Below are 22542 nucleotides of genomic sequence, written 5' to 3' on the forward strand. Positions count from 1 at the left end.
ACTCTGGTTTGATGCAGTGTAACACTATATTGATGCAGCGTAACTCTGTATTGATGCAGCGTAACACTATTGATGCAGTGTAACTCTGTATCGATGCAGTGTAACGCTATATTGATGCAGTGTAACTCTGTATTGATGCAGCGTAACCCTGTATTGATGCAGTGTAACACTGTAATGATGCAGTGTAACACCGTATTGATGCAGTGTAACACTGTATTGATGCAGTGTAATACTTTAATGATGCAGTGTAATACTGTATTGATGCAGTGTAACACTGTATTGATGCAGTGTAACACTGTATTGATGCAGTGTAACACTGTATTGATGCAGTGTAATACTGTATTGATGCAGTGTAACACTGTATTGATGCAGTGTAACACTGTATTGATGCAGTGTAACACTGTATTGATGCAGTGTAATACTGTATTGATGCAGTGTAACACTGTATTGATGCAGCGTAACACTGTATTGATGCAGTGTAACACTGTATTGATGCAGTGTAACACTGTATTGATGCAGTGTAACACTGTATTGATGCAGTGTAATACTGTATTGATGCAGTGTAACACTGTATTGATGCAGCGTAACACTGTATTGATGCAGTGTAATACTGTATTGATGCAGTGTAATACTGTAATGATGCAGTGTAACACTGTATTGATGCAGTGTAACACTGTATTGATGCAGTGTAACTCTGTATTGATGCAGTGTAATACTGTATTGATGCAGTGTAACACTGTATTGATGCAGTGTAACACTGTATTGATGCAGTGTAATACTGTAATGATGCAGTGTAACACTGTATTGATGCAGTGTAACACTGTATTGATGCAGTGTAATACTGTATTGATGCAGTGTAACACCGTATTGATGCAGTGTAATACTGTATTGATGCAGTGTAACACCGTATTGATGCAGTGTAATACTGTATTGATGCAGTGTAATACTGTAACGATGCAGTGTAATACCGTAATGATGCAGTGTAACTCTGTATTGATGCAGTGTAACACTGTATTGATGCAGTGTAACACTGTATTGATGCAGTGTAACACTGTATTGATGCAGTGTAATACTGTAACGATGCAGTGTAATACCGTAATGATGCAGTGTAACTCTGTATTGATGCAGTGTAATACTGTAATGATGCAGTGTAACACTGTATTGATGCAGTGTAATACTGTAATGATGCAGTGTAACACTGTATTGATGCAGTGTAATACTGTAATGATGCAGTGTAACACTGTATTGATGCAGTGTAACACTGTATTGATGCAGTGTAACACTGTATTGATGCAGTGTAATACTGTAATGATGCAGTGTAATACTGTAATGATGCAGTGTAACTCTGTATTGATGCAGTGTAATACTGTAACGATGCAGTGTAATACCGTAATGATGCAGTGTAACACTGTATTGATGCAGTAACTATAGATTGATGCAGTATAACTGTGTATTGATGCAGTGTAATCCTGTATTGATTCAGCGTAACTCTATTGATGCAGTGTAACACTATATTACTGCAGTGTAACTCTATTGATGCAGTGTAACTCTATTGCTGCAGTGTAACACTGTATTGATGCAGTGTAACTCTGTATTGATGCAGTGTAACACCGTATTGATGCAGTGTAACACCGTATTCATGCAGTGTAATACTTTAATGATGCAGTGTAACACTGTATTGATGCAGTGTAACTCTGTATTGATGCAGTGTAACACCGTATTGATGCAGTGTAACACCGTATTCATGCAGTGTAATACTTTAATGATGCTGTGTAATACTGTAATGATGCAGTGTAATACTGTAATGATGCAGTGTAACACTGTATTGATGCAGTGTAATACTGTAATGATGCAGTGTAACACTGTATTGATGCAGTGTAATACTGTAATGATGCAGTGTAATACTGTAATGATGCAGTAACTATAGATTGATGCAGTATAACTGTGTATTGATGCAGTGTAATCCTGTATTGATTCAGCGTAACTCTATTGATGCAGTGTAACACTAAATTGATGCAGCGTAACTCTATTGATGCAGTGTAACACTATATTACTGCAGTGTAACTCTGTTTTGATGCAGTGTAACACTATATTGATGCAGCGTAACTCTGTATTGATGCAGCGTAACACTATTGATGCAGTGTAACTCTGTATCGATGCAGTGTAACACTATATTGATGTAGTGTAACCCTGTATTGATGCAGTGTAACACTGTAATGATGCAGTGTAACACTGTATTGATGCAGTAACTCTAGATTGATGCAGTGTAACACTGTATTGATGCAGTAACTCTAGATTGATGCAGTATAACTGTGTATTGATGCAGTGTAATCCTGTATTGATTCAGCGTAACTCTATTGATGCAGTGTAACTCTGTATCGATGCAGTGTAACACTATATTGATGCAGTGTAACCCTGTATTGATGCAGTGTAACACTGTAATGATGCAGTGTAACACTGTATTGATGCAGTAACTCTAGATTGATGCAGTGTAACACTGTATTGATGCAGTAACTCTAGATTGATGCAGTATAACTGTGTATTGATGCAGTGTAATCCTGTATTGATTCAGCGTAACTCTATTGATGCAGTGTAACACTATATTACTGCAGTGCAACTCTATTGCTGCAGTGTAACACTGTATTGATGCAGTGTAACACTGTATTGATGCAGTGGACCACCATATTGATGCAGTGTAACGCTGTATTGATGCAGTGTAACACTGTATTGATGCAGTGTAACACTGTATTGATGCAGTGTACCACCATATTGATGCAGTGTAACTCTGTATTGATGCAGTGTAACTCTGTATTGATGCAGTGTAACACTGTATTGATGCAGTGCAATACTGTATTGATGCAGCGTAACACTATTGATGCAGTGTAACTGTATTGATGCAGTGTAATACTGTAATGATGCAGTGTAACACTGTATTGATGCAGTGTTACACTGCATGGATGCAGTGTGACACTGTATTGATGCAGTATAACACTGTATTGATGCAGTGTAACACTGTATTGATGCAGTATAACACTATTGATGCAGTGTAACACTGTAATGATGCAGTGTAACACTGTATTGATGTAGTGTAACACTGTATTGATGCAGTGTAACACTGTAATGATGCAGTGTAATACTGTACTGATGCAGTGTAACACTATATTGATACTATCTGTGCGGAGTCTGCACATCCTCCCCGTGTGTGCGTGGGTTTCCTCCGGGTGCTCCAGTTTCCTCCCACAATCCAAAGATGTGCAGGTTAGGTGGATTGGCCATGATAAATTGCCCTTAGTGTCCAAAAATTGCACCTTAATGTTGGGTGGGGTTACTGGGTCATGTGGATAGGGTGGATGTGTTAACCTTGGGTAGGGTGCTCTTTCCACGAGTCGGTGCAGACTCGATGGGCCGATTGGCCTCCTTCTGCACTGTAAATTCTATGATTCTATGATACAGTGTAACTCTGTATTGATGCAACGTAACACTGTATTGATGCAGTGTACCACCATATTGATGCAGTGTAACACTATTGATGCAGTGTAACACTATTGATGCAGTGTAACACTGTATTGATGCAGTGTAACACTGTATTGATGCAGTGTAACACTGTATTGATGCAGTGAAACACTGTATTGATGCAGTGTAATACTGTATTGATGCAGTGTAACACTGTATTGATGCAGTGTAATACTGTATTGATGCAGTGTAATACTGTATTGATGCAGTGTAATACTGTATTGATGCAGTGTAATACTGTATTGATGCAGTGTAATACTGTATTGATGCAGTGTAATACTGTATTGATGCAGTGTAATACTGTATTGATGCAGTGTAACACTGTATTGATGCAGTGTAACACTGTATTGATGCAGTGTAATACTGTATTGATGCAGTGTAATACTGTATTGATGCAGTGTAATACTGTATTGATGCAGTGTAATACTGTATTGATGCAGTGTAATACTGTATTGATGCAGTGTAATACTGTATTGATGCAGTGTAATACTGTATTGATGCAGTGTAACATTATTGATGCAGTGTAATACTGTATTGATGCAGTGTAACACTGTATTGATGCAGTGTAACACTGTATTGATGCAGCGTAACACTGTATTGATGCAGTGTAACACTGTGTTGATGCAGCGTAACTCTGTATTGATGCAGTGTAACATTATTGATGCAGTGTAATACTGTATTGATGCAGTGTAACACTGCCAGTGTCACGTTCAGTTCCTGCCAGACGTCTGTAGCATTTGGTAATAACCTGAAGGGGTTCAACGCCCAAATAATCAGGAGAGAAGCACTGTAGATGTGTGGCATTCAGGGTGTGTTCTCACTGAGTCATGCCTGTATAATCAGTGATTGCCCCTGTAGGGACCCAGACAATAAGTGACAGGCATTACAGCAAATTCAATCCCACTCCTGATGCTCACGTATATCGTGCCTGCCTTTCCCCAGTCAGCTGATCAGCTGAGAGGCTGCTTTCACACACACTGAATAAATGAGTGGCAGCTGGTGAGATAAAACAGCACGAATCAAAGTCACAAGCGGCATCCTCTGGAACTGCGGCAGCTTCTCCATTCTACTTGACTTCCCTGCAGTCTTCGACATGAATGACCACGCTATCCTCTACAATCACTTTTCGTCCTTTATCCAACCCCCTGCGATCTCTCACTTCTCCGTTTGTGGCCAGCTGCACATTCCCAATTTTCATCCCTCCAAACATGGCAGCTGTGTCTTCAGTTATCTGGGACACAAGTCTGTCATTTTATCCCTAAATCTACCTCTCTCTCTTTTGTTAATTTTTTCACTTAAGGGGCAATTTAGCGTGGCCAATCCACCTACCCTGCACATCTTTGTGGTTGTTGGGGTAAGACCCACGTAGACACGGGGAGAATGTGCAAACTCCACACGGACAGTGACCCAGAGCCGGGATCGAACCCGGGTCCTCGTTGCCATGAGGCATCAGTGCTAACGATTGCACCACCGTGCAGTCTGCAATCAACCCCTCTCTTGTCTGTTAAAACATTGCTTAATTTAAAAAAAAATTACTCTGGGTAGTCATTGGCTGGGCCATTTTTATTACCCCATCCCTAATTGACCCTGACAAGTTTTTGACTACTTGCAGTCCTTCTTGAACCACTGCAGTCCATGTGGTGTAGGTACACCCACTGTGCTGTCAGGGAGTGAGTTCCAGGATGTTGCCCCAGTGACAGTGAAGGAACGGGATATATTTCCAAGTCAGGATGGTGAGTGATTTGGAGGGGAACCTCCAAGTGGTGGGGTTCCCAGGTATCTGCTGCTCGTCGTCCTGGATGGTAGTGGCTGTGGGTTTGGAAGGTGCTGCCTAAGGAGCCTTGGTGAGTTACTGCAGTGCATCTTGTAGATTGTACACACGGCTGCCACTGTTTGTCAGTGGTGGAGGGTTTGAATGTTTGTGGAAGGGGAGTGATGCACCATCAATTGGACTCGAGTCGTGAAGAAGTTCCAAATATCAGGCTTTAATGAACTAGTTGTGTGCCCGGCAGTCGACTTACAGAGAAAGGCCGACTGCCGGCTGCTACGGGTTCTTATACCCCGCCTCATAGGAGGGGCTACTGTCCTCTCGGCCAATCAGCGGGCAGTCACATGACTGACCTCAGCCAATTGGCAGAGAGACACATGACTGCCTGAGCCAATGGGCAGCGAGTCCTCTGCACCAATGGCAGCACTACTCTGAGGTACCGTAAACCTCCTAGTCATACCACCACAGGGAGCAATCAAGCGGGGCTGCTTTGTCCTGGATGGTGTCGAGCTTCTTGAGTGTTGTTGGAGCTGCGCTCATCCAGGCAAGTGGAGAGTATTCCATCACACTCCTGACTTGTGCCTTGTTGATGGTGGACAGGCTTTGGGACTCGCTGCAGGATTCCGAAGCCTCAGTGTAGCCACAGTATTTATGTGGCTGGTTCAGTTCAGTTTCTGCTTAATGGTAACTCCCAAGATGTTAATAGTGAGGGACTCAGCAATGGGAATGCCATTGTGCATTGAGGGGAGATGGTTAAATTCACTCTTACTTGACACTTGTGTGGTGCTATGTTACTTGCCAATTATCAGATCGATCCTGAATGTTGTCCCAGATCTTACTACATGTGGACACAGACTGTTTCTAAAGAATCTACCTCTTTGACTGAGTTTTGATCACCTGTGCTAATAGCTCCTTAAGTCCTTCACCGTCAATTTATTTTGATAATCGCTCCTGAAAGTGGTTTATGACATTTAACTACATTGCAGGTGCTTTATAAATGCAAGTTGTTGAGAATACTTGGCTGTAGGTGAAATAGACAATTTTACAGGGGATGCAGGCACAGAGAGACAGGGGGGGCTTAGTACACAAATCATTGATGGTGACAGGTTGAAAAGCCTTTAAAAAGCAGAGGGGATCCATGGCTTTATAAACAGAGACACAGAGCACTGTCTTGTCCATTCTGAGCTGCTCATTTAAAGCCGGATGTCAGTGACCTGGAGAGAGATTTACTGTAGTGGTACCAGCGATGAGATTGGAGAAACCAGCCTTGTTCTCCTTTGAGTGAAGAAGATTAAGAAGGTTTAATAGAGCTGATGAAAATCATGAACAGCTTTGATGGAGTAAATATGGAGAAATGGGGCGTAATCTAACGGTCTCATCATGCCATACTCTGGATGTGACAAGGCCAGTAAATCTCGTAAAACACTTGTTATGCCTGGCGAGATCTAATGAGATCTTGTTGGTCATTGTGATCTAGATGTCGCCCTCAATGGGCGTGGTTCATATTTGAATATTCAAGTGAGCAGTTAGGCTGGGAGTTACCCTCGGATAATGGCCTCGCCTCGGAGTCCCTGAGCAGACGCCGTTTCGCACTGGTATCCACAAATATGGACCAGGTGTACTGGCACTGGGGGGATCAGGGGGCCCTGGGTGTTACCCTGCCCTGGGATCTGGGCAGGATGGTACCCTGGCATTCCACGTGGGCACTGTGGCAATGCCAGCACGTCCATGTGGCACTGGCTGGATGGCACTGTAGGGTGCCTGGCTGACAGTGCACAGGTGGCTTCTTGACCATGCCAGGGAGCAGGACCAAGGGTGCCTGGCCCTGCAGAAGAGGGTGCAGGAGGTTCGAGGACCCCCTAATTGGTAAGTTGGGACTTTGCGGGTCCAGAGATCGGGGCACCATTTTTAAATGGCGAGCTGAGCTTGTTGGTGCAGGAAATGAGCCCAAGCGCAGCCTCAGCACAGCGTTCCCCGCTCAGGCCTAAAAATCAAGCAGAGTTCCGTTTAATAGTGGCTGGTTCTCGGCTTTGCAAGCATCAGGAAACACCCTGCTAGACATGCCCAGAACAGGAATCTGTTTCATTTCCATCAATTTGCGCCCATGGTTTCTGGTGACTGAAGGGTTGGCCAACAGAGGATTCAGATTTAAGATCATCGGTAAAAGAACTGAGAGGAACAAAGGGAAATATTTTTTACTCAGCAAGTTGTTGGGATCTGGGTCGTGCTGTCTGGAAGGACAGTGAAATCAGATTCAACGGCAAATTTCACAAGGATAAATAATAATTGGAAAGAATTTGCAGGATGTGGGGAATGATGAGGAACACGTGGCTACAGAGAGGATCACTTGGGTAACGCTTCAAAGAAGCAGCAGAATGGATGCACTCGCCTCCTGTACCATTCTCCCCCTATCACAAATATCCGGCAAACAGGTGCAGAGCTCAGAGCAGAGGCCCTGGGACTGTGATCCGTACCCTCCAAGCATGAGCCTCCTCTTCAGCGACTAGCGACGCTTCCTTCGCATTCTCGATCACTCTGCCCGTGCATCCGGAGAAATCCATGGGAACCAGGCAATTCTCCGAGACATTCCTCTGTGACCAAGGTGAAGGGGAAATGGGAACATTATCAATCAGGTGTTCAGTGACAGCGTTCACTCTCAGCGCATTCCAAAACATTCCGACTGTTACTTTCATGTCTGAACACACAGGACAGTACAACAAGATAGCGAGTTTAATATTTCCCCACATTTACCACCCCCACTAACATACCCCCAATTTATCCACTGTTTGACTGAATTACCCTGTCCCGATTTACCTCCTGCCCAATCTAACTCCCGTTCAATTTGACCCCGCCTGCTTCAATCCCCGTGCAATTTAACTTCAACCAGGTTTATCCCCATCTGATCTACACTCAACTTATTGATCCTTGCCCAGTTTATTCCCTGATTTGCCCCACATTTAGCCCAGCCCACTCTGACCCCAATCAGATTTAGCCCTATCCAATTTTCCTTTGAATTGAAGTTTAATGTTCGGTGCTTTAGCCCAAGGCTGTCTCTCAGAGTGAATTGACAGGCTATTCAACAATAGTAGCATCATAGATAACCCATTTCTGTCCTCATCCAACATCCTGGCCCCCATTCCTCACCACTCCCCCTCACACACACACACACACTCAGCAGTGATGGGGGGTTCAGACAGTGATTGGTTTCTCTTCCCTCGACCAGTTCATTCCCCTCACCCCCCACCCACCCCCCATAATAACTGATGCTTGACCCTCATCTCCGAACCCCGCTATAGCTCAGCTACACTGAGAGGTTCCAGTCAGTCAGTATGTCTCAGGTCCCATCACTGAGCCACTGCGGCAGTTTGCTGATTGGAGTGGAATGGAGGATTGCTGCTGCTGAGAAATCGCTGAGGTCAGAGAAATTTTAAATTACCCGTCATTTCTGAAATGTAATAAATGTAAAACGTAATGTTCCGCCAATTTCACACAACTGTCAGAAGTGAAACTGAGAAAGCATAAAAACGGTTTTTCAATAATCAAATGATTCTGGAAATTATTAAATAATCAGGTTGTGTGTTGACAGCTGCATCGGATGTATCCGGGGTTCAGGGCCTGCGGGTGGGGTTCAGGGCCTGCGGGTGGGGTTCAGGGGCTGCGGGTGGGGATCAGGGGCTGTGGGTGGGGTTCAGGGGCTGTGGGTGGGGTTCAGGGCCTGCGGGTGGGGTTCAGGGGCTGTGGGTGGGGATCGGGGTCTGTGGGTGGGGTTTAGGGGCTGCGGGTGGGGTTTAGGGTCTGTGGGTGGGGTTTAGGGGCTGTGGGTGGGGTTCAGGGCCTGTGGGTGGGGTTCAGGGGCTGTGGGTGGGGTTCAGGGGCTGCGGGTGGGGGTTAGGGGCTGCGGGTGGGGTTCAGGGACTGTGGGTGGGGTTTAGGGGCTGCGGGTGGGGTTCAGGGGCTGTGGGTGGGGTTCAGGGGCTGCGGGTGGGGTTCAGGGGCTGTGGGTGGGGTTTAGGGGCTGTGGGTGGGGTTCAGGGCCTGTGGGTGGGGTTCAGGGGCTGTGGGTGGGGTTCAGGGGCTGCGGGTGGGGTTCAGGGGCTGCAGGTGGGGTTCAGGGGCTGTGGGTGGGGTTCAGGGGCTGCGGGTGGGGTTCAGGGGCTGCGGGTGGGGTTCAGGGGCTGTGGGTGGGGTTCAGGGGCTGTGGGTGGGGTTCAGGGGCTGTGGGTGGGGTTCAGGGGCTGCGGGTGGGGGTTAGGGGCTGTGGGTGGGGTTCAGGGGCTGCGGGTGGGGTTCAGGGGCTGCGGGTGGGGTTCAGGGGCTGCAGGTGGGGTTCAGGGGCTGTGGGTGGGGTTCAGGGGCTGCGGGTGGGGTTCAGGGGCTGTGGGTGGGGTTCAGGGGCTGTGGGTGGGGTTCAGGGGCTGTGGGTGGGGTTCAGGGGCTGCGGGTGGGGTTCAGGGGCTGTGGGTGGGGATCGGGGTCTGTGGGTGGGGTTTAGGGGCTACGGGTGGGGTTTAGGGTCTGCGGGTGGGGTTTAGGGGCTGTGGGTGGGGTTCAGGGACTGTGGGTGGGGTTCAGGGGCTGCGGGTGGGGTTTAGGGGCTGCGGGCGGGGTTCAGGGTCTGTGGGTGGGGTTCAGGGGCTGCGGGTGGGGTTTAGGGGCTGTGGGTGGGGTTCAGGGACTGTGGATGGGGTTCAGGGGCTGCGGGTGGGGTTCAGGGGCTGTGGGTGGGGTTCAGGGACTGTGGGTGGGGATCGGGGTCTGTGGGTGGGGTTTAGGGGCTGCGGGTGGGGTTTAGGGCCTGTGGGTGGGGTTTAGGGGCTGCGGGTGGGGTTCAGGGGCTGCGGGTGGGGATCAGGGACTGTGGGTGGGGTTTAGGGGCTGCGGGTGGGGTTCAGGGGCTGCGGGTGGGGATCAGGGACTGTGGGCAGGGTTTAGGGGCTGTGTCTGGCGTTTAGGGGCTGTGTCTGGGGTTTAGGGGCTGTCTCTGGGGTACAGGGGCTGTGTCTGTGTCTGTGGTGATATGCATCACTGTAGATTCACAAGGGGCCAATGTAAGTACACGTAGACTAGCTAGACACTAGAGGGAGCACCAGAGACATGACACACAGACACTCACCAATAGGTCAGTGTCTGTGGTTTAGGGGCTGTGTCTGTGGTTTAGGGGCTGTGTCTGGGGTTTAGGAGCTGTGTCTGGGGTTTAGGGGCTGTGTCTGGGGTTCAGGGGCTGTGTCTGGGGTTTAGGGGCTGTGTCTGGGGTTTAGGGGCTGTGTCTGGGGTTTAGGGGCTCTGTCTGGGGTTTAGGAGCTGTGTCTGGGGTTTAGGGGCTGTGTCTGGCGTTTAGGGGCTGTATCTGGGGTTTAGGGGCTGTTTCTGGGGTACAGAGGCTGTGTCTGGGGTTTAGGGGCTGTGTCTGGCGTTTAGGGGCTGTCTCTGGGGTACAGGGGGTGTGTCTGGGGTTTGTGGTGATATGCATCACTGTAGATTCACAAGGGGCCAATGTAAGTACACGTAGACTAGCTAGACACTAGAGGGAGCACCAGAGACGTGACACACAGACACTCACCAATAGGTCAGTTAGATTGGACACGACTAATGGGCATTCACGATACACACAGAGGTGACACTACCACAGGGGGGGCATTACACCAACCCATATATAAAGGACACAGCACACATGTTCTTCCTCCTTCCAGTGGAGACACTCAGTGAGTACAGACACAGGGTTGATTGAACATCACACCCGCCACGTGGAATTGTAACAGACTAGTTTGTCAGTCAGAGTAGTGATAGTAGGATTAACAGTAGTGGTGAATCCAAGTCGGAGAATTGTAAATAGTTTAATAAATGTGTTGAAGCTATCTCCAAGTCTGAACCTTCCTTTGTCAGAGTGAACATCAAGGAAGCAGCTTATGCTACGCCAAGAGCATAACAAGACAGGGTTTAGGAGCTGTGACTGGGGTTTAGGGGCTGTGTCTGGGGTTTAGGGGCTGTGTCTGGGGTTTAGGGGCTGTGTCTGGGGATTAGGGGCTGTGTCTGGGGTTTAGGGGCTGTGTCTGGGGTTTAGGGGCTGTGTCTGGGGTTTAGGGGCTGTGTCTGGGGTTTAGGGGCTGTGTCTGGGGTTTAGGGGCTGTGTCTGGGGTTTAGGAGCTGTGTCTGGGGTTTAGGGGCTGTGTCTGGGGATTAGGAGCTGTGTCTGGGGTTTAGGGGCTGTGTCTGGGGTTTAGGGGCTGTGTCTGGGGTTTAGGGGCTGTGTCTGGGGTTTAGGGGCTGTGTCTGGGGTTTAGGGGCTGTGTCTGGGGTTTAGGAGCTGTGTCTGGGGTTTAGGGGCTGTGTCTGGGGTTTAGGGGCTGTGTCTGGGGTTTAGGAGCTGTGTCTGGGGTTTAGGGGCTGTGTCTGGGGTTTAGGAGCTGTGTCTGGGGTTTAGGGGCTGTGTCTGGGGTTTAGGAGCTGTGTCTGGGGTTTAGGGGCTGTGTCTGGGGTTTAGGGGCTGTGTCTGGGGTTTAGGGGCTGTGTCTGGGGTTTAGGAGCTGTGTCTGGGGTTTAGGGGCTGTGTCTGGGGTTTAGGGGCTGTGTCTGGGGTTTAGGGGCTGTGTCTGGGGTTTAGGAGCTGTGTCTGGGGTTCAGGGGCTGTGTCTGGGGTCTAGGGGCTGGATGGAATCACTGATGTGTGTCCAGGGTAGTAGGGGCATCTGGGGGAGAGGGGGGAAATGGGGAGAGGGGGGAAATGGGGAGAGGGGGGAAATGGGGAGAGGGGGGAAATGGGGAGAGGGGGTAGTTGGTGAAGACTGACCACAAAGGACGTCTGGATCCAGGATTGCTGTTTCTTCTTCTCCTCTGTTATCTGATAGTTGAGGCAGAGTTGCTCACCCAGCTGGGGAAGAAATCAATATTGTTACCACCGAGAATCCCGGCAAAGATAGGCACAAATATAATTGGGGAGATGATGGAAACATCCAGGGGAGCTGTCCAGTCCATCCTGTCTATCTCGGCACTTTGAACCAGTGATCCCACCTTCTTATTCCAACCTCAGAAAAATGCACATTTTCCTCCTTGGTGTATTTGTCCAATTTGGATCAGGGCCCCAGAGGTGCTGGGTTACCCCCACATACATCGGGTCTGTTAAGACCCCTTCCCCACATACCTCCTACAGCCCCAAAAACCCCAGAAACCCCCCCCCGAACCCAAGACTATTAATGCCCCTTGCCTATGGGCCCTGTTTGGATCCATGACCGACCCGATCATACTCACTCTCTTCATCAGCAATTTGTTAATTCATTTCCATCAGTCAGACTAACCTTGAAGAGACGGAACGCTGTCATCCAGCATGTTCGACTCTGCTCATCCTCGGAACACAGCACTCCAACATCATTCCCATCGTTGCCCACCCTGTGGAGCTGTGTACAGGGAAGAACATTGTTAAAAGCAGAGACACATCGGGGTGGGGCAACTGAGTAACAGTGTGAGGGAGCTGGGGGAGAGGGGTACTGAGTGACAGTGTGAGGGAGCTGGATTAACACCAGTAGAGATACAGTCAGTAACACAGGGTGCCGAGGGAGAGGGGTTACTGAGTGACAGTGTGAGGGAGCTGGATTAACATCAGTACAGACACAGTCAGTAACACAGGATGCTGGGGGAGAGGGGTTACTGAGTGACAGTGTGAAAGAGCAGGATTAACATCAGCAGAGATACAGTCAGTAACACAGGATGCTGGGGGAGAGGGGTTACTGAGTGACAGTGTGAGGGTGCTGGGGGAGAGGGGTTACTGAGTGACAGTGTGAGGGAGCTGGATTAACATCAGTAGAGATACAGTCAGTAACACAGGGTGCTCGGGAGAGGGGATACTGAGTGACAGTGTGAGGGAGCTGGATTAACACCAGTAGAGATACAGTCAGTAACACAGGGCGCTGGGGGAGAGGGGTTACTGAGTGACAGTGTGAGGGAGCTGGATTAACATCAGTAGAGATACAGTCAGTAACACAGGGTGCTGGGAGAGAGGGGTTACTGACTGACAGTGTGAGGGAGCTGGATTAACATCAGCAGAGATACAGTCAGTAACACAGCGTGCTGGGGGAGAGGGGCTACTGAGTGACAGAGTGAGCGAGCTGGATTAACATCAGTAGAGATACAGTCAGTAACACAGGGAGCTGGGGGAGAGGGGTTACTGAGTGACAGTGTGAGGGAGCTGGATTAACATCAGCAGAGATACAGTCAGTAACACAGGGTGCTGGGGGAGAGGGGTTACTGAGTGACAGTGTGAGGGAGCTGGATTAACATCAGTAGGGATACAGTCAGTAACACAGGGTGCTGGGGGAGAGGGGCTACTGAGTAACAGTGTGAGGGAGCTGGATTAACATCAGCAGAGATACAGTCAGTAACACAGGGTGCTGGGGGAGAGGGGTTACTGAGTGAAAGTGTGAGGGAGTTGGGGGAGAGGGGTTACTGAGTAACAGTGTGAGGGAGCTGGATTAACATCAGCAGAGATACAGTCAGTAACACAGGGTGCTGGGGGAGAGGGGTTACTGAGTGACAGTGTGAGGGAGCTGGGGGAGAGGGGTTACTGAGTGACAGTGTGAGGGAGCTGGGGGGAGAGGGGTTACTGAGTGACAGTGTGAGGGAGCTGGATTAACATCAGTAGGGATACAGCCAGTAACACAGCGTGCTGGGGGAGAGGGGCTACTGAGTGACTGTGTGGGGGAGCTGGATTAACATCAGTAGGGATACAGTCAGTAACACAGGGTGCTGGGGGAGAGGGGTTACTGAGTGACAGTGTGAGGGAGCTGGTTTAACATCACTACAGATACAGTCAGTAACACAGGGTGCTGGGGAAGGGGTTACTGAGTGACAGTGTGAGGGAGCTGGATTAACATCAGTAGAGATGGTGAGCAACACAGGGTGCTGGGGGAGAGGGGTTACTGAGTGACAGTGTGAGGGAGCTGGATTAACATCAATAGAGATGGTGAGCAACACAGGGTGCTGGGAGAGAGGGGTTACTGAGTGACAGTGTGAGGGAGCTGGATTAACATCAGTAGAGATACAGTCAGTAACACAGGGTGCTGGGGGAGAGGGGTTACTGAGTGACAGTGTGAGGGAGCTGGGGGAGAGGGGTTACTGAGTGACAGTGTGAGGGAGCTGGGGGAGAGGGGTTACTGAGTGACAGTGTGAGGGAGCTGGATTAACATCAGTAGAGATACAGTCAGTAACACAGGGTGCTGGGGGGAGAGGGATTACTGAGTGACAGTGTGAGGGAGCTGGATTAACATCAGTAGAGATACAGTCAGTAACACAGGGTGCTGGGGGAGAGGGGTTACTGAGTGAAAGTGTGAGGGAGCTGGATTAACATCAGTAGAGATACAGTCAGCAACACAGGGTGCTGGGGGAGAGGGGTTACTGAGTGACAGTGTGAGGGAGCTGGATTAACATCAGTACAGATACAGTCAGTAACACAGGGTGCTGGGGGAGAGGGGTTACTGAGTGACAGTGTGAGGGAGCTGGATTAACACCAGTAGAGATACAGTCAGTAACACAGGGTGCTGGGGGAGAGGGGTTACTGAGTGACAGTGTGAGGGTGCTGGGGGAGAGGGGTTACTGAGTGACAGTGTGAGGGAGCTGGGGTAGAGGGGTTACTGAGTGACAGTGTAAGGGAGCTGGATTAACATCAGTAGAGATACAGTCAGTGACACAGGGTGCTGGGGAGAGGGGTTACTGAGTGACAGTGTGAGGGAGCTGGATTAACATCAGTAGAGATACAGTCAGTAACACAGGGTGCTGGGGGAGAGGGGTTACTGAGTGACAGAGTGAGGGAGCTGGATTAACATCACTACAGATACAGTCAGTAACACAGGGTGCTGGGAGAGGGGTTACTGAGTGAGAGTGTGAGGGAGCTGGATTAACATCAATAGAGATGGTGAGCAACACAGGGTGCTGGGGGAGAGGGGTTACTGAGTGACAGTGTGAGGGAGCTGGATTAACATCAGTAGGGATACAGTCAGTAACACAGGGTGCTGGGGGAGAGGGGTTATTGAGTGACAGTGTGAGGGTGCCGGGGGGAGAGGGGTTACTGAGTGACAGTGTGAGGGAGCTGGATTAACATCAGTAAAGATACAGTCAGTAACACAGGGTGCTGGGGGAGAGGGGTTATTGAGTGACAGTGAGGGAGCTGGATTAACATCAGTAGAGATACAGTCAGTAACACAGGGTGCTGGGGGAGAGTGGTTACTGAGTGACAGTATGAGGGAGCTGGGGGAGAGGGGTACTGAGTGACAGTGTGAGGGAGCGGGGGAGAGGGGTTACTGAGTGACAGTGTGAGGGAGCTGGATTAACATCAGTAGAGATACAGTCAGTAACACAGGGTGCTGGGGGAGAGTGGTTACTGAGTGACAGTATGAGGGAGCTGGGGGAGAGGGGTACTGAGTGACAGTGTGAGGGAGCGGGGGAGAGGGGTTACTGAGTGACAGTGTGAGGGAGCTGGATTAACATCAGTAGAGATACAGTCAGTAACACAGGGTGCTGGGGGAGAGGGGTTACTGAGTGACAGTGTGAGGGAGCTGGATTAACATCAGTAGAGATACAGTCAGTAACACAGGGTGCTGGGGGAGAGGGGTTACTGAGTGACAGTATGAGGGAGCTGGGAGAGAGGGGTACTGAGTGACAGTGTGAGGGAGCTGGGGGAGAGGGGTTACTGAGTGACAGTGTGAGGGAGCTGGGAGAGAGGGGTTACTGAGTGACAGTGTGAGGGTGCTGGGGGAGAGGGGTTACTGACTGACAGTGTGAGGGTGCTGGGGGAGAGGGGTACTGAGTGACAGTATGAGGGAGCTGGGAGAGAGGGGTACTGAGTGACAGCGTGAGGGAGCTGGGAGAGAGGGGTTACTGAGTGACAGTTCGAGGGAGCTGGATTAACACCAATAGAGATACAGTCAGTAACACAGGGTGCTGGGGGAGAGGGGTTACTGAGTGACAGTGTGAGGGAGCTGGGGTAGAGGGGTTACTGAGTGACAGTGTGAGGGAGCTGGATTAACATCAGTAGAGATACAGTCAGTAACACAGGGTGCTGGGGGAGAGGGGTTACTGAGTGACAGTGTGAGGGAGCTGGATTAACATCAGTACAGATACAGTCAGTAACACAGGGTGCTGGGGGAGAGGGGTTACTGAGTGACAGTGTGAGGGAGCTGGATTAACATCAGTAGAGATACAGTCAGTAACACAGGGTGCTGGGGGAGAGGGGTTACTGAGTGACAGTGTGAGGGAGCTGGGGGAGAGGGGTTACTGAGTGACAGTGTGAGGGAGCTGGATTAACATCAGTAGAGATACAGTCAGTAACACGGTGCTGGGGAGAGGGGTTACTGAGTGACAGTGTGAGGGAGCTGGATTAACATCAGTAGGGATACAGTCAGTAACACAGGGTGCTGGGGGAGAGGGGTTACTGAGTGACAGTGTGAGGGAGCTGGGGGAGAGGGGTTACTGAGTGACAGTGTGAGGGAGCTGGATTAACAGCAGTAGAGATTTTAGGGCTGGATTTTCATCCTTGAATTGGGTAGTGCGATTTGCGAAAATTCCCAGCATGACCTGCCTGCTTTGGGAGATAGTGTCAGGAAAATATTAGAATTTTCATTCTGGGAGGGGACAGGTACTGTCTGCAATCAGGACACTGGCCCAGGGAGGGATGTGAAGCAGCCAGAGGGCTTGACAGGTGCCCAAGTGGCCGATCTAAAAGGGTCAGTTTGGCGCTGCATTGTTTCACGCCAGTAAGAGGCTGAAGGGTTTTTAAATCGGCAGGCAGTGATTATTGAGGTACCACAGGGATCGGTGCTGGGACCCCAGCTATTCACAATATATATTAATGATTTAGATGTGGGAACTAAATGACATATCTCCAAATTTGCAGATGACACCAAGTTGGGTGGGAGGGTGAGCTGTGAGGAGGATGCAGAGATCCTTCAGTGTGATTTGGACAGGCCGAGTGAGTGGGTGGGCAAATGAATGACAGATGCAGTATAATTTAGATAAATATGTGGTTATCCACTTTGGTAGCAAAATCAAGAAGGCAGATTATTATCTGAATGGCCATAAATTGGGAGAGGGGAGTGTGCAGCGGGACCTGGGTGTCCTTTGTGCACCAGTCGCTGAAGGTAAGCATGCAGGTGGAGCAGGCGGTAAAGAAGGCTAATGGTATGTTGGCCTTTATTGTGAGAGGTTTCGAGAACAGGAACAGGGATGTGTTGCTGCAATTATACAGGGCCTTGGTGAGGCCACACCTGGAATATTGTGAGCAGTTTTGGTCTCCTTTTCTGAGGAAGGATGTTCTTGTTCTAGAGGGAGAGCAGCGAAGGTTTACCAGACTGATTCCAGGGATGGCGGGACTGACGTACGAGGAGAGATTGAATCGGTTAAGATTGTATTGGCTAGAGTTCAGAAGAATGAGGGAAGATCTCATAGAAAGTTATGAAATTCTAACAGGACTTGACAGGGTAGATGCAGGAAGGATGGTGGATCCGGAATCAGGGACCATAGTCTGAGAATGTACGGTAGACCGTTTAGAACAGAGATGAGTATAAATCTCGTCACCCAGAGAGTGGTGAGCCTGTGGAATTCATTGCCACAGGGAGTAATTCAGGCCAAATGTTTTCACCAAGCAGTTAGATATAGCACTGAGGGTGAAAGGGACCGGAGGATATGGGGGAAAGTGGGATTAGGGTATTGAGTTGGATGATCAGCCAAGGTCGTAATGAATGGTGGAGCCGAATGGCCTTCTGCTGTTTCTATGTTGAACCTACATGAAAGTAACTGTAAAGAGATGAAGACAGATCTGATTAACTGGACTGGGAAACTAGGTTAAAAGGGAGGAGAGCAGAGATGCTGATGTTTAAGGAAATATTTAATAACCCACAGCAAAAATATAGTGAGAAAGACTCTTTGAGAAGGATGCATCATCTGACAAGGTAGTTTCTAGAACAGGGGTGGGGGAAGGTATCGGAAATCGACAAAGAACTTCTGGAGTGGGAGAAAACTCAGATCGGTGAGCTAAAACGTAAATGGGAGGATGAGCTGGGAGGGGAGGTAGAGGCGGGTCTGTGGGAGGGGAGGTGGGTCTGTGGGAGGGGAGGTAGAGGGGGGTCTGTGGGAAAGGAGGTAGAGGCGGGTCTGTGGGAGGGGAGGTGGGTCTGTGAGAGGGGAGGCGGGTCTGTGGGAGGGGAGGTAGATGGGGGTCTGTGGGAGGGGAGGTGGTCTGTGGGAGGGGAGGTAGAGGGGGGTCTGTGGGAGGGGAGGGGGGTCTGTGGGAGGGGAGGTAGAAGCGGGTCTGTGGGAGGGGAGGTAGAGGGGGGTCTGTGGGAGGGGAGGTGGGTCTGTGGGAGGGGAGGTAGAGGGGGGTCTGTGGGCGGACGCTCTGAGCAGAGTCAACACATCATCATGCGCCAGGCTCAGCCTGATACAATTGAAGGTGGCTCACTGGGCAGACATGACAGTGGCCCTGATGAGCAGGTTTTTTGGGGTGGCGGACAGGTGTGTGAGGTGTGTCAGAGGGCCTGCAAATCATGTCCACATCTTTTGGACATGTCTGAAGCTCAGGGGATTCTGGCAGGGATTTGCGGACGTCATGTCCACGGTGCTAAAAACGAGGGTGACACCGAGTCCAGAGGTGGCGATTTTGGAGTGTCGGGAGAGAGAGGCTGACATTTTAGCCTTTGCCTCCTTGGTAGCCCGGAGGTGGATCTTACTAGCGTGGAGGGGCTCGAAGCCCCCGAAATCGGGGGTATGGGTTAGCAACATGGCCGGGTTTCTCAGGCTTGAGAAAATTAAGTTAGTCCTGAGAGGATCAACGTTAGGGTTCGTCCGGAGGATCAACTTCTTCGGAGAAAACGAAACTGTCAGCAGATTCAATAAGAGGGGGGCGGTGAGGGAGTAAGGGGGGTAGGGGGAGTTAGGCTATTTTTGTCCAGCTTAGGCAGGAACAGTGGGAGATGGGGAGGGGGAGGGGGGGGGGGGGGGGGGGGTGTTACGCACTGAATTATGTTTACTTTTTTATTTGTATCTTTTGTTGTTATAAAACCATAAATGCCTTAATAAAATGTTTGTTAAAAAAAAGAGAAGGATGCATCAACCATGGCTGATTAAGGAAGTTAAGGATTGAATCAAATTGAAAGAAACACTGCCAATCTGCGAAGATTACAGTGAGTCAGAGCATTGGACAGATTGAAGGACCAGCAAAGAATGGCTAAAAACAACGAGGAAGAAAGTAGAGTGTGAGAGAAAGCTAGCGAGTAATATAAAAACAGGCAGTAAGAGTTTCTCCAGGTATTACCTAAATTTGAAATAGATAACGGAAGCTGGTGTAATTATCTGGAGAGTAAGTCTGGGAAATTATTCATGGAAAACAAGGATAAAGCAGAGGCACTGAGCAGATATATTGGGCGGGATTCGCTAGCCGGCCAATCAGCTTTCCCATTGTGGGCAACCCCATGCTGACGCAATAGAGAAACTTGAGAGTGGAGAATCCAGCCCAGTGTGTTTGTCTTCATGAAGAGAACTTCGAAAACTTCCCAAAGATACTTGAAAATCAATAGGGTATAGGGAAGGAGGAATGTAAAACAATCACCATCACCAGGGTAAAGGTACTGGGGTAAGCTATCAGCTCCAAAGGCTGACAAGTCCCCAGGACCAGATGGCCTGAATCTTAAAATAAGTGGCTCCAGAGACAGTGAAGGCATTGGTTACAATCTTACAAAATACCTCAGATTCTGGAAGGGTACCAACAGATTAGAAAACAGCAAATTCCCTTATTCAAGAAAGGAGGGAAACAGAAAGCAGGAAACTACAGGCCAGTTAGCCTAAGATCTGTCATAGGGAAATTGCTCGAATCCATTATCAAGGATGTTATAGCAGGAAACTTAGAAAATCACAATGTAGTCAGACAGAGCTGTAAAAGGAAAATTGTATTCAAATAATTTATTAGAGTTCTTTGGGCAATAAATAAGCAAGGTGCACGCTGGCACAGTGGTTAGCAATGCTGCCTCACGGTGCCGAGGTTCCAGGTTCGATCCCGGCTCTGGGTCACTGTCCATGTGGAGTTTGCACATTCTCCCCGTGTCTGCGTGGGTTTCACCCCCACAACCCAACGATGTGCAGGGTAGGTGAATTGGCCACGCTAAGTTGCCCATTAATGGGGTGGGGAGGGGGGTGGTTACCGAGTGACAGTGTGCGGGAGCTGAAAAATCGATCAATCGGAGGAGTTGGGTTGGAATAGATTCTGAGAGAAGGTGCAGGTGTATTGTAGAAATCTGCAGGTCTCAATGAGTTTAATATGATGAGTTTAATATGATGAGCCAGAGAGCCAATTGGTTTGGGATGAAGCATTTCAGGGTGACAGATTTGGAGTGTTCAGTGGGCGAGGGGATTGTGAACAGGTTGAAGTGGGTTGAGGTGATGATTTGACGAGTGATGCACTGTCTGAGGTCCGTTCACAATGCTGATTTCCAGAGACACAGCCAAGCCAGAGACTGGGGCAGGGTCTGCAGTTTAGTCTGACCTCTGGGCGCGATTCTCCGCAAATCCGGCGTGCCGTGAAGGCTGGCGTGAAACTGACTGTGTTTCACGCCAGCCTTGGAGCTCCGTCCCGGGACCCGATTCTCCCCCCCGGGCGGGGCTAGTATCAGGGCCGGGGGAATCACGGTGACGCGGAGTTAGCGAACGTCGCTAACTCTGCCCGCCAAGAGTCACAGCGGCTGGCGCGCACGATGACGTCAGCCACGCATGCGCGGGTCGGAAGGCTCACCACGCAGACGCATCAAACCCGCGCATGCGCTGGGCCGTCATGCCCCTCAGCCGCCCCGCGGACTGATCCTGCGGACTGATCCTGCGGGGTGGCGGAAGAACAAATAGTGCGCGGGAATCGGACCTGCTGCCCGCGATCGGTGCCCACCGATCGCAGGCCCATGCCAACCTTGGCGGCCGTGCCAATCGGTGCCATGGTTGTCCGGGACGGGCACTTTGCGGCCGTTTTCACGAACGCTGAAAGCAGGTGTGATCGCGGCCGTGAAAACGGCCGTAAACTCCGCGGTATTCGGCCCATAAAAACGGCGAGCAGCGATTCGTGTCAGGGGGCGGCCCGAGGGGGGGGGAGAATAGCGGGAGGCCGTGAAAATTGTCGGGAAGGCCCTCCCGCTATTTTCCGACCCGTCGTGGGCAGCGGAGAATCGCGCCCGGAGACTTTAGCTCAGGTTAAACAGAGTTGAGGACAGATCCCACAGAGAGGCACCCAGACAGACAGACCCACACAGAGACTCGTACAGAGGCCCACACACAGAAGTGTGTTGGGGTACAGGCACACTGGATAATTGAATACACCGGTGCTGAGAATAATGGTTAATTTCAAAGTTATACCAGAGGAAGTTTTGATTTCTGGGTGATGTGATGGGACTGGATGGGAATCAGAGATTTATCACCTTTCAAATGCAGAATCAACCTTGAGAATGCCAAAGTTTAAACACGCCAAATAAAACATGCAGCAAATACTACCACCCAGTGGTCAGAGTCTGTAACAAACACCAACACACACACGTCTACCTTAATACTGAACCCAAAATCTGTTGGTGAGTTGTACATCTTTCTGTTTGTTACTGTGTAAATGTCACTCTCTTTCACATCAGCGAAATACTGAAGGTGCCTCGGTTCCTGATGAGCAAAACAAAAGAAAAATGAACAGAAATATCCAGACGGGCAATTGGCAGAGCTCGATTATGAAAGTAAAGAAACTCATGGCCAGAATTTAATGCTCCCCCCTCCCCCCGGTTAGTTCCGAGATGGCAGCAGCATGCAATTGCATGGATGGTGTTATATTACTTGTTTGTAATATGTCGTTACTCTTTGCTTTACACTTCCAGAAAGGTCTGATGGATAGATTCAAAAGAAACTAGCAATTTTCAACTTGAAGCAAATAGGTTTAATTGAATAAAGAATTAAATAATATTGAGATAAGTTTGTTCACTCTTACAGAACTATAACTGGTGATAAAGTAATTGAGAATAAGTATTAACTATATTTAACTACATGTTCTAACTATGCTATTATCTATCTCTCCAACAGACTGCTATCCAGTCACTCCTGGTTCGAAGAGAGCAAGATCCTCTGAGTTCATTATATTTATACATGGATCTACTGCTGCCATCTAGTGGTTGGCTTACACTATAATGGAGTCATTAATCCTTTATATATTCAGATATACATATCCAGGTTCTCATCTGCCCCAGCCTCTCAGCGGTTTTTCGTGGGGG

General features: G+C 49.3%; 1 protein-coding gene across 1 annotated transcript in view; it reads right to left on the reverse strand.

Annotated features, from left to right (window-relative positions):
* Positions 1–22542, reverse strand: part of LOC119954471 (growth factor receptor-bound protein 7-like) — a 119254-nt gene that overhangs the window by 6175 nt on the left and 90537 nt on the right. Inside the window, exons 8-11 of the mRNA XM_038779730.1 lie at positions 21836–21943; positions 12574–12672; positions 12069–12149; positions 7756–7872 (exon numbers count right to left, since the gene is read on the reverse strand). Coding sequence (XP_038635658.1) covers positions 7756–7872; positions 12069–12149; positions 12574–12672; positions 21836–21943 — 405 coding nt within the window. The remainder of the gene's footprint in view (positions 1–7755; positions 7873–12068; positions 12150–12573; positions 12673–21835; positions 21944–22542) is intronic.

Source organism: Scyliorhinus canicula, chromosome 19 (genome assembly GCF_902713615.1).
Source record: "Scyliorhinus canicula chromosome 19, sScyCan1.1, whole genome shotgun sequence".
NCBI classification, from domain to species: Eukaryota; Metazoa; Chordata; class Chondrichthyes; order Carcharhiniformes; family Scyliorhinidae; genus Scyliorhinus; species Scyliorhinus canicula.